General features: G+C 41.5%; 1 protein-coding gene across 1 annotated transcript in view; it reads left to right on the top strand.

The window, feature by feature from the left end:
* bbs2 (Bardet-Biedl syndrome 2) overlaps positions 1-14,313 on the top strand; it is a 209,347-nt gene that overhangs the window by 54,580 nt on the left and 140,454 nt on the right. The window contains 3 exon segments of the mRNA XM_084316368.1: positions 7,647-7,782; positions 11,678-11,820; positions 12,672-12,798. Coding sequence (XP_084172494.1) covers positions 7,647-7,782; positions 11,678-11,820; positions 12,672-12,798 — 406 coding nt within the window.

Below are 14,313 nucleotides of genomic sequence, written 5' to 3'. Positions count from 1 at the left end.
AGTGATGTGATGCTGTCACACTAATGGTTCACTAGTGATGATGTCACACTAATGGTTCACTAGTGATGCTGTCACACTAATGGTTCACTAGTGATGCTGTCACACTAATGGTTCACTAGTGATGATGTCACACTAATGGTTCACTAGTGATGATGTCACACTAATGGTTCACTAGTGATGCTGTCACACTAATGGTTCACTAGTGATGCTGTCACACTAATGGTTCACTAGTGATGCTGTCACACTAATGGTTCACTAGTGATGCTGTCACACTAATGGTTCACTAGTGATGCTGTCACACTAATGGTTCACTAGTGATGATGTCACACTAATGGTTCACTAGTGATGATGTCACACTAATGGTTCACTAGTGATGCTGTCACACTAATGGTTCACTAGTGATGTGATGCTGTCACACTAATGGTTCACTAGTGATGATGTCACACTAATGGTTCACTAGTGATGTGATGCTGTCACACTAATGGTTCACTAGTGATGCTGTCACACTAATGGTTCACTAGTGATGATGTCACACTAATGGTTCACTAGTGATGATGTCACACTAATGGTTCACTAGTGATGCTGTCACACTAATGGTTCACTAGTGATGCTGTCGCACTAATGGTTCACTAGTGATGCTGTCACACTAATGGTTCACTAGTGATGTGATGCTGTCACACTAATGGTTCACTAGTGATGCTGTCACACTAATGGTTCACTAGTGATGCTGTCACACTAATGGTTCACTAGTGATGATGTCACACTAATGGTTCACTAGTGATGATGTCACACTAATGGTTCACTAGTGATGCTGTCACACTAATGGTTCACTAGTGATGCTGTCACACTAATGGTTCACTAGTGATGATGTCACACTAATGGTTCACTAGTGATGATGTCACACTAATGGTTCACTAGTGATGATGTCACACTAATTGTTCACTAGTGATGCTGTCACACTAATGGTTCACTAGTGATGCTGTCACACTAATGGTTCACTAGTGATGTGATGCTGTCACACTAATGGTTCACTAGTGATGATGTCACACTAATGGTTCACTAGTGATGCTGTCACACTAATGGTTCACTAGTGATGCTGTCTCACTAATGGTTCACTAGTGATGCTGTCACACTAATGGTTCACTAGTGATGCTGTCACACTAATGGTTCACTAGTGATGTGATGCTGTCACACTAATGGTTCACTAGTGATGATGTCACACTAATGGTTCACTAGTGATGCTGTCACACTAATGGTTCACTAGTGATGTGATGCTGTCACACTAATGGTTCACTAGTGATGATGTCACACTAATGGTTCACTAGTGATGCTGTCACACTAATGGTTCACTAGTGATGTGATGCTGTCTCACTAATGGTTCACTAGTGATGCTGTCACACTAATGGTTCACTAGTGATGCTGTCACACTAATGGTTCACTAGTGATACTGTCACACTAATGGTTCACTAGTGATGTGATGCTGTCACACTAATGGTTCACTAGTGATGTGATGATGTCACACTAATGGTTCACTAGTGATGCTGTCTCACTAATGGTTCACTAGTGATGATGTCTCACTAATGGTTCACTAGTGATGCTGTCACACTAATGGTTCACTAGTGATGCTGTCACACTAATGGTTCACTAGTGATGATGTCACACTAATGGTTCACTAGTGATGCTGTCACACTAATGGTTCACTAGTGATGCTGTCTCACTAATGGTTCACTAGTGATGCTGTCACACTAATGGTTCACTAGTGATGTGATGCTGTCACACTAATGGTTCACTAGTGATGATGTCACACTAATGGTTCACTAGTGATGCTGTCACACTAATGGTTCACTAGTGATGCTGTCACACTAATGGTTCACTAGTGATGATGTCACACTAATGGTTCACTAGTGATGATGTCACACTAATGGTTCACTAGTGATGCTGTCACACTAATGGTTCACTAGTGATGCTGTCACACTAATGGTTCACTAGTGATGCTGTCACACTAATGGTTCACTAGTGATGCTGTCACACTAATGGTTCACTAGTGATGCTGTCACACTAATGGTTCACTAGTGATGATGTCACACTAATGGTTCACTAGTGATGATGTCACACTAATGGTTCACTAGTGATGCTGTCACACTAATGGTTCACTAGTGATGTGATGCTGTCACACTAATGGTTCACTAGTGATGATGTCACACTAATGGTTCACTAGTGATGTGATGCTGTCACACTAATGGTTCACTAGTGATGCTGTCACACTAATGGTTCACTAGTGATGATGTCACACTAATGGTTCACTAGTGATGATGTCACACTAATGGTTCACTAGTGATGCTGTCACACTAATGGTTCACTAGTGATGCTGTCGCACTAATGGTTCACTAGTGATGCTGTCACACTAATGGTTCACTAGTGATGTGATGCTGTCACACTAATGGTTCACTAGTGATGCTGTCACACTAATGGTTCACTAGTGATGCTGTCACACTAATGGTTCACTAGTGATGATGTCACACTAATGGTTCACTAGTGATGATGTCACACTAATGGTTCACTAGTGATGCTGTCACACTAATGGTTCACTAGTGATGCTGTCACACTAATGGTTCACTAGTGATGATGTCACACTAATGGTTCACTAGTGATGATGTCACACTAATGGTTCACTAGTGATGATGTCACACTAATTGTTCACTAGTGATGCTGTCACACTAATGGTTCACTAGTGATGCTGTCACACTAATGGTTCACTAGTGATGTGATGCTGTCACACTAATGGTTCACTAGTGATGATGTCACACTAATGGTTCACTAGTGATGCTGTCACACTAATGGTTCACTAGTGATGCTGTCTCACTAATGGTTCACTAGTGATGCTGTCACACTAATGGTTCACTAGTGATGCTGTCACACTAATGGTTCACTAGTGATGTGATGCTGTCACACTAATGGTTCACTAGTGATGATGTCACACTAATGGTTCACTAGTGATGCTGTCACACTAATGGTTCACTAGTGATGTGATGCTGTCACACTAATGGTTCACTAGTGATGATGTCACACTAATGGTTCACTAGTGATGCTGTCACACTAATGGTTCACTAGTGATGTGATGCTGTCTCACTAATGGTTCACTAGTGATGCTGTCACACTAATGGTTCACTAGTGATGCTGTCACACTAATGGTTCACTAGTGATACTGTCACACTAATGGTTCACTAGTGATGTGATGCTGTCACACTAATGGTTCACTAGTGATGTGATGATGTCACACTAATGGTTCACTAGTGATGCTGTCACACTAATGGTTCACTAGTGATGCTGTCACACTAATGGTTCACTAGTGATGCTGTCACACTAATGGTTCACTAGTGATGCTGTCACACTAATGGTTCACTAGTGATGCTGTCACACTAATGGTTCACTAGTGATGCTGTCACACTAATGGTTCACTAGTGATGTGATGATGTCACACCAATGGTTCACTAGTGATGATGTCACACTAATGGTTCACTAGTGATGCTGTCACACTAATGGTTCACTAGTGATGCTGTCACACTAATGGTTCACTAGTGATGCTGTCTCACTAATGGTTCACTAGTGATGCTGTCACACTAATGGTTCACTAGTGATGCTGTCACACTAATGGTTCACTAGTGATGTGATGCTGTCACACTAATGGTTCACTAGTGATGATGTCACACTAATGGTTCACTAGTGATGCTGTCACACTAATGGTTCACTAGTGATGTGATGCTGTCACACTAATGGTTCACTAGTGATGATGTCACACTAATGGTTCACTAGTGATGCTGTCACACTAATGGTTCACTAGTGATGTGATGCTGTCTCACTAATGGTTCACTAGTGATGCTGTCACACTAATGGTTCACTAGTGATGCTGTCACACTAATGGTTCACTAGTGATACTGTCACACTAATGGTTCACTAGTGATGTGATGCTGTCACACTAATGGTTCACTAGTGATGTGATGATGTCACACTAATGGTTCACTAGTGATGCTGTCACACTAATGGTTCACTAGTGATGCTGTCACACTAATGGTTCACTAGTGATGCTGTCACACTAATGGTTCACTAGTGATGCTGTCACACTAATGGTTCACTAGTGATGCTGTCACACTAATGGTTCACTAGTGATGCTGTCACACTAATGGTTCACTAGTGATGTGATGATGTCACACCAATGGTTCACTAGTGATGATGTCACACTAATGGTTCACTAGTGATGCTGTCACACTAATGGTTCACTAGTGATGCTGTCACACTAATGGTTCACTAGTGATGCTGTCACATTAATGGTTCACTAGTGATGATGTCACACTAATGGTTCACTAGTGATGATGTCACACTAATGGTTCACTAGTGATGTTGTCACACTAATGGTTCACTAGTGATGATGTCACACTAATGGTTCACTAGTGATGCTGTCACACTAATGGTTCACTAGTGATGCTGTCACACTAATGGTTCACTAGTGATGCTGTCACACTAATGGTTCACTAGTGATGCTGTCACATTAATGGTTCACTAGTGTTGTGATGCTGTCACACTAATGGTTCACTAGTGATGTGATGCTGTCACACTAATGGTTCACTAGTGATGCTGTCACACTAATGGTTCACTAGTGATGCTGTCACACTAATGGTTCACTAGTGATGCTGTCACACTAATGGTTCACTAGTGATGCTGTCTCACTAATGGTTCACTAGTGATGCTGTCACACTAATGGTTCACTAGTGATGCTGTCACACTAATGGTTCACTAGTGATGTGATGCTGTCACACTAATGGTTCACTAGTGATGCTGTCACACTAATGGTTCACTAGTGATGCTGTCACACTAATGGTTCACTAGTGATGATGTCACACTAATGGTTCACTAGTGATGCTGTCACACTAATGGTTCACTAGTGATGCTGTCACACTAATGGTTCACTAGTGATGCTGTCACACTAATGGTTCACTAGTGATGCTGTCACACTAATGGTTCACTAGTGATGCTGTCACACTAATGGTTCACTAGTGATGCTGTCACACTAATGGTTCACTAGTGATGCTGTCTCACTAATGGTTCACTAGTGATGCTGTCACACTAATGGTTCACTAGTGATGTGATGCTGTCACACTAATGGTTCACTAGTGATGATGTCACACTAATGGTTCACTAGTGATGCTGTCACACTAATGGTTCACTAGTGATGCTGTCACACTAATGGTTCACCAGTGATGATGTCACACTAATGGTTCACTAGTGATGCTGTCACACTAATGGTTCACTAGTGATGTGATGCTGTCACACTAATGGTTCACTAGTGATGCGGTCACACTAATGGTTCACTAGTGATGCTGTCTCACTAATGGTTCACTAGTGATGATGTCACACTAATGGTTCACTAGTGATGCTGTCACACTAATGGTTCACTAGTGATGCTGTCACACTAATGGTTCACTAGTGATGATGTCACACTAATGGTTCACTAGTGATGCTGTCACACTAATGGTTCACTAGTGATGCTGTCACACTAATGGTTCACTAGTGATGCTGTCACACCAATGGTTCACTAGTGATGCTGTCACACTAATGGTTCACTAGTGATGCTGTCACACTAATGGTTCACTAGTGATGCTGTCACACTAATGGTTCACTAGTGATGCTGTCACACTAATGGTTCACTAGTGATGCTGTCACACTAATGGTTCACTAGTGATGATGTCACACTAATGGTTCACTAGTGATGCTGTCACACTAATGGTTCACTAGTGATGATGTCACACTAATGGTTCACTAGTGATGATGTCACACTAATGGTTCACTAGTGATGCTGTCACACTAATGGTTCACTAGTGATGTGATGCTGTCACACTAATGGTTCACTAGTGATGATGTCACACTAATGGTTCACTAGTGATGTGATGCTGTCACACTAATGGTTCACTAGTGATGCTGTCACACTAATGGTTCACTAGTGATGATGTCACACTAATGGTTCACTAGTGATGATGTCACACTAATGGTTCACTAGTGATGCTGTCACACTAATGGTTCACTAGTGCTGCTGTCGCACTAATGGTTCACTAGTGATGCTGTCACACTAATGGTTCACTAGTGATGCTGTCACACTAATGGTTCACTAGTGATGCTGTCACACTAATGGTTCACTAGTGATGATGTCACACTAATGGTTCACTAGTGATGCTGTCACACTAATGGTTCACTAGTGATGTGATGCTGTCACACTAATGGTTCACTAGTGATGCTGTCACACTAATGGTTCACTAGTGATGCTGTCACACTAATGGTTCACTAGTGATGATGTCACACTAATGGTTCACTAGTGATGATGTCACACTAATGGTTCACTAGTGATGCTGTCACACTAATGGTTCACTAGTGATGCTGTCACACTAATGGTTCACTAGTGATGATGTCACACTAATGGTTCACTAGTGATGATGTCACACTAATGGTTCACTAGTGATGCTGTCACACTAATGGTTCACTAGTGATGCTGTCACACTAATGGTTCACTAGTGATGTGATGCTGTCACACTAATGGTTCACTAGTGATGATGTCACACTAATGGTTCACTAGTGATGCTGTCACACTAATGGTTCACTAGTGATGCTGTCACACTAATGGTTCACTAGTGATGATGTCACACTAATGGTTCACTAGTGATGATGTCACACTAATGGTTCACTAGTGATGCTGTCACACTAATGGTTCACTAGTGATGCTGTCACACTAATGGTTCACTAGTGATGCTGTCACACTAATGGTTCACTAGTGATGCTGTCTCACTAATGGTTCACTTGTGATGCTGTCACACTAATGGTTCACTAGTGATGCTGTCACACTAATGGTTCACTAGTGATGTGATGCTGTCACACTAATGGTTCACTAGTGATGCTGTCACACTAATGGTTCACTAGTGATGCTGTCACACTAATGGTTCACTAGTGATGCTGTCACACTAATGGATCACTAGTGATGCTGTCACACTAATGGTTCACTAGTGATGCTGTCACACTAATGGTTCACTAGTGATGTGATGCTGTCACACTAATGGTTCACTAGTGATGCTGTCACACTAATGGTTCACTAGTGATGATGTCACACTAATGGTTCACTAGTGATGCTGTCACACTAATGGTTCACTAGTGATGCTGTCACACTAATGGTTCACTAGTGATGCTGTCACACTAATGGTTCACTAGTGATGATGTCACACTAATGGTTCACTAGTGATGATGTCACACTAATGGTTCACTAGTGATGCTGTCACACTAATGGTTCACTAGTGATGCTGTCACACTAATGGTTCACTAGTGATGCTGTCACACTAATGGTTCACTAGTGATGCTGTCACACTAATGGTTCACTAGTGATGCTGTCACACTAATGGTTCACTAGTGATGTGATGCTGTCACACTAATGGTTCACTAGTGATGCTGTCACACTAATGGTTCTGGCACACCTACATGGAATGAAACCCTAATTAATGTTATTAACTACACGCATGTTTCAAAATGGCTGGTGTGAAAAGGGCCTATTGTGAGTCTGGACCCGGCTTATTTGACCCGCTTTATTTGACCTTCATGTGACTGTGTTCCAGATCGATGCTCGCAGCGACCGCACGGGGGAGGTGATCTTCAAAGACAACCTGTCGTCCTCGGTGGCTGGTGTGGTGGAGGGGGACTACCGCATGGACGGGCACACGCAGCTCATCTGCGCCTCCGTGGAGGGAGAGGGTGCGTGTGTGCGTGCATACTAGGGCTGTTAGATTATGGCAAAAATCATAGTCACGATTATTTAGATTGATCTCAAATCACAATAGTTAAACAATGATTACTCATTGATTTGAGAACATCACATGATGATGACTGAATTTGTTTCATTTTGACCAAAGGCTGCCTTTCAGTCACCTTCTACAAGTTACCAAGACGTTTCAGTCAGTTATCTTTTTTTTTTTTTTTTTTTTTTTTTTTATCCTTTATTTATCCAGGAATGTCCCATTGAGATACAAGATCTCTTCTTCCAGGGAGTCCTGACCAACACAGCACACAACAAGTTTCAACATAAAACAGGGCATTAAACAAAAAACATACAATTCAAATATAAATACAGAGGGTCATTTGTGCAGTGGCAAGGAGCATAATCACATCAACAATAGCATCAGGTAAAACAGTTACATGTTTCATAAAGGGCTAATCGTAGCATACCTTTAAAAGCATTCACAGTAGGAAGTGCCTGTAGACAAAGTTTCACTTGCAGCGTATTCCATAAAAAGGGAGCATAGTGGGAGAATGCAGCTTTACCAAGCTCTGACTGCATCAAAGGAACATTTAACAGCATCCCATTTGCTGCTCGTCTGGTATTAAAAAAAATCTTCTACAAGTTACCAAGACGTTTCAGTCAGACATCTTCTACAAGTTACCAAGACGTTTGACGTTTCAGTCAGTTATCTTCTACAAGTTACCAAGACGTTTCAGTCAGTTATCTTCTACAAGTTACCAAGACGCTTGACGTTTCAGTCAGTCATCTTCTACAAGTTACCAAGACGTTTCAGTCAGTCATCTTCTACAAGTTACCAAGACGTTTCAGTCAGTCATCTTCTACAAGTTACCAAGACGTATCAGTCAGTCATCTTCTACAAGTTACCAAGACGTATCAGTCAGTCATCTTCTACAAGTTACCAAGACGTTTCAGTCAGTTATCTTCTACAAGTTACCAAGACGTTTGACGTTTCAGTCAGTTATCTTCTACAAGTTACCAAGACGTTTCAGTCAGTTATCTTCTACAAGTTACCAAGACGTTTCAGTCAGTCATCTTCTACAAGTTACCAAGACGTATCAGTCAGTCATCTTCTACAAGTTACCAAGACGTTTCAGTCAGTCATCTTCTACAAGTTACCAAGACGTTTCAGTCAGTCATCTTCTACAAGTTACCAAGACGTTTCAGTCAGTTATCTTCTACAAGTTACCAAGACGTATCAGTCAGTTATCTTCTACAAGTTACCAAGACGTTTCAGTCAGTTATCTTCTACAAGTTACCAAGACGTATCAGTCAGTTATCTTCTACAAGTTACCAAGACGTTTCAGTCAGTTATCTTCTACAAGTTACCAAGACGTTTCAGTCAGTTATCTTCTACAAGTTACCAAGACGTATCAGTCAGTCATCTTCTACAAGTTACCAAGACGTATCAGTCAGTTATCTTCTACAAGTTACCAAGACGTTTCAGTCAGTTATCTTCTACAAGTTACCAAGACGTTTCAGTCAGTTATCTTCTACAAGTTACCAAGACGTTTCAGTCAGTTATCTTCTACAAGTTACCAAGACGTATCAGTCAGTCATCTTCTACAAGTTACCAAGACGTATCAGTCAGTTATCTTCTACAAGTTACCAAGACGTTTCAGTCAGTTATCTTCTACAAGTTACCAAGACGTTTCAGTCAGTCATAATCAAATCAAATCAAATTTATTTGTAAGGCCCGACATCACACGTTAATGTCCCCATGGGCCGGACACGTCTTCTTTAAACAAGTCAAGAATAAACATCACAATAAGTCAAGAACAAAACACCATAAAGTCCAAAGAATTTAAAATAAATGCACCACTCCCAGACATACCCCACGCGAAGGTAAGGAAAAACTCACTATAACCTAGCAATAGGAAAAAATGCACCACAGGCAATGTGGAGGAGAGAAACCTTAGAAGGGCCGTTCAAGGGGGATCTCTCCCTTCTTAGATGTCGGTGATGTTGCAGTAAAACAGGCGACTTTCAGTCAGTCATCTTCTACAAGTTACCAAGACGTATCAGTCAGACATCTTCTACAAGTTACCAAGACGTATCAGTCAGTTATCTTCTACAAGTTACCAAGACGTTTCAGTCAGACATCTTCTACAAGTTACCAAGACGTTTCAGTCGGTTATCTTCTACAAGTTACCAAGACGTTTCAGTCAGACATCTTCTACAAGTTACCAAGACGTATCAGTCAGTTATCTTCTACAAGTTACCAAGACGTTTCAGTCAGTTATCTTCTACAAGTTACCAAGACGTTTCAGTCAGACATCTTCTACAAGTTACCAAGACGTATCAGTCAGTTATCTTCTACAAGTTACCAAGACGTTTCAGTCAGTTATCTTCTACAAGTTACCAAGACGTTTCAGTCAGTCATCTTCTACAAGTTACCAAGACGTTTCAGTCAGACATCTTCTACAAGTTACCAAGACGTTTCAGTCAGTTATCTTCTACAAGTTACCAAGACGTTTCAGTCAGTCATCTTCTACAAGTTACCAAGACGTTTCAGTCAGTTATCTTCTACAAGTTACCAAGACGTTTCAGTCAGACATCTTCTACAAGTTACCAAGACGTTTCAGTCAGTCATCTTCTACAAGTTACCAAGACGTATCAGTCAGTCATCTTCTACAAGTTACCAAGACGTATCAGTCAGTTATCTTCTACAAGTTACCAAGACGTTTCAGTCAGTTATCTTCTACAAGTTACCAAGACGTTTCAGTCAGTCATAATCAAATCAAATCAAATGTATTTGTAAGGCCCGACATCACACGTTAATGTCCCCATGGGCCGGACACGTCTTCTTTAAACAAGTCAAGAATAAACATCACAATAAGTCAAGAACAAAACACCATAAAGTCCAAAGAATTTAAAATAAATGCACCACTCCCAGACATACCCCACGCGAAGGTAAGGAAAAACTCACTATAACCTAGCAATAGGAAAAAATGCACCACAGGCAATGTGGAGGAGAGAAACCTTAGAAGGGCCGTTCAAGGGGGATCTCTCCCTTCTTAGATGTCGGTGATGTTGCAGTAAAACAGGCGACTTTCAGTCAGTCATCTTCTACAAGTTACCAAGACGTATCAGTCAGACATCTTCTACAAGTTACCAAGACGTATCAGTCAGTTATCTTCTACAAGTTACCAAGACGTTTCAGTCAGACATCTTCTACAAGTTACCAAGACGTTTCAGTCGGTTATCTTCTACAAGTTACCAAGACGTTTCAGTCAGACATCTTCTACAAGTTACCAAGACGTATCAGTCAGTTATCTTCTACAAGTTACCAAGACGTTTCAGTCAGTTATCTTCTACAAGTTACCAAGACGTTTCAGTCAGACATCTTCTACAAGTTACCAAGACGTATCAGTCAGTTATCTTCTACAAGTTACCAAGACGTTTCAGTCAGTTATCTTCTACAAGTTACCAAGACGTTTCAGTCAGTCATCTTCTACAAGTTACCAAGACGTTTCAGTCAGACATCTTCTACAAGTTACCAAGACGTTTCAGTCAGTTATCTTCTACAAGTTACCAAGACGTTTCAGTCAGTCATCTTCTACAAGTTACCAAGACGTTTCAGTCAGTTATCTTCTACAAGTTACCAAGACGTTTCAGTCAGACATCTTCTACAAGTTACCAAGACGTTTCAGTCAGTCATCTTCTACAAGTTACCAAGACGTATCAGTCAGTCATCTTCTACAAGTTACCAAGACGTTTCAGTCAGTTATCTTCTACAAGTTACCAAGACGTTTCAGTCAGTTATCTTCTACAAGTTACCAAGACGTTTCAGTCAGTTATCTTCTACAAGTTACCAAGACTGTATATTGTGTGTATATCATGTCTCCACAGTGAGGGGGTACCTGCCAGGCAGCAAGGAGCTGAAGGGGAACCTGATGGACTGCAGTCTGGAGCAGGAGCTGGTGAGAGAGCTGAGCCAGAGGAGACAGACCCTGCTGCTGGAGCTACGCAACTACGATGACACTACCACCAAGGTGCACACACACACACACACACACACACACACTGCTGCTGGAGCTACGCAACTATGATGACACTCACACCAAGGTGCACACACACACACACACACTGCTGTTAGAGCTACGCAACTACGATGACACTCACACCAAGGTGCACACACACACACACACACACACACACTGCTGTTAGAGCTACGCAACTATGATGACACTAACACCAAGGTACACACACACACACACACACACACACTGCTGTTAGAATTACGCAACTATGATGACACTAACACTAAGGTACACACACACACACACACTGCTGTTAGAGCTACGCAACTATGATGACACTAACACCAAGGTACACACACACACACACACACACACACTGCTGTTAGAGCTACGCAACTATGATGACACTAACACTAAGGTACACACACACACACTGCTGTTAGAGCTACGCAACTATGATGACACTAACACCAAGGTACACACACACACACACACACACACACACACACACTGCTGTTAGAGCTACGCAACTATGATGACACTAACACTAAGGTACACACACACACACTGCTGTTAGAGCTACGCAACTATGATGACACTAACACTAAGGTACACACACACACACACACACACACACACACACACACACACACACACACACCAAGGGTCATACCAAAGCGTATTATGCTCACAGCCGTGCTGATTTGCATAATAGCATCCGGACCTTTTCATTGGAACTGAGCTTCAGTCAGGGTTTCTCTATAGTGCAGCAGCTCAAAGAACCACCTAGTCATGTGTTTCAATGGGCATTGCTGATTGGCTGGAGGCCAGCATATTTACAAACAGGAAACCATGTGTTCTAGGGTGTGTCTGCAGACGGTGGGATGGGAGTCATACCAGCCAACACACAGCTGCAGACCGGGCTGTCAGTCAGACCTGCTACGGAGGCCCAGAGGGCTCATATAGAACTCAGTATCTCTACGCCCAACGGTGAGTCCCTGACCCTCCACATGACTCATCATTAACCCTCGACATGACTCATCATTAACCCTCCACATGACACATCATTAACCCTCAACATGACACATCATTAACCCTCAACATGACACATCATTAACCCTCGACCTGACACATCATTAACCCTCAACATGACACATCATTAACCCTCCACATGACACATCATTAACCCTCAACATGACACATCATTAACCCTCGACATGACACATCATTAACCCTACACATGACACATCATTAACCCTCAACATGACACATCATTAACCCTCCACATGACACATCATTAACCCTCAACATGACACATCATTAAACCTGACACATCATTAACCCTCCACATGACACATCATTAACCCTCGACATGACACATCATTAACCCTCAACATGACACATCATTAAACCTCAACATGACACCTCATTAAACCTCAACATGACACCTCATTAAACCTCAACATGACACATCATTAAACCTCAACATGACACCTCATTAAACCTCAACATGACACCTCATTAAACCTCAACATGACACATCATTAAACCTCAACATGACACCTCATTAAACCTCAACATGACACCTCATTAAACCTCAACATGACACATCATTAAACCTCAACATGACACCTCGTTAAACCTCAACATGACACCTCATTAAACCTCAACATGACACATCATTAAACCTCAACATGACACAGCATTAAACCTCAACATGACACATCATTAAACCTCAACATGACACCTCATTAAACCTCAACATGACACCTCATTAAACCTCAACATGACACATCATTAAACCTCAACATGACACCTCATTAAACCTCAACATGACACATCATTAAACCTGACACCTCATTAAACCTCAACATGACACATCATTAAACCTCAACATGACACATCATTAAACCTCAACATGACACATCATTAAACCTCAACATGACACATCATTAACCCTCAACATGACACATTATTAACCCTCAACATGACACATCATTAAACCTCAACATGACACCTCATTAAACCTCAACATGACACATCATTAACCCTCAACATGACACCTCATTAACCCTCAACATGACACCTCATTAAACCTCAACATGACACTTCATTAAACCTCAACATGACACCTCATTAAACCTCAACATGACACATCATTAAACCTCAACATGACACATCATTAACCCTCAACATGACACCTCATTAAACCTCAACATGACACATCATTAACCCTCAACATGACACCTCATTAAACCTCAACATGACACATCATTAAACATCAACATGACACCTCATTAACCCTCAACATGACACCTCATTAAACCTCAACATGACACATCATTAAACCTCAACATGACACATCATTAAACCTCAACATGACACATCATTAAACCTCAACATGACACATCATTAACCCTCAACATGACACCTCATTAAACCTCAACATGACACCTCATTAAACCTCAACATGACACATCATTAAACCTCAACATGACACATCAT

The sequence above is a fragment of the Notolepis coatsorum genome (assembly GCF_963971535.1).
Source record: "Notolepis coatsorum genome assembly, chromosome: 6".
Classification (NCBI taxonomy): Eukaryota; Metazoa; Chordata; class Actinopteri; order Aulopiformes; family Paralepididae; genus Notolepis; species Notolepis coatsorum.
This window is presented reverse-complemented; position numbering and strand designations above follow the sequence as displayed.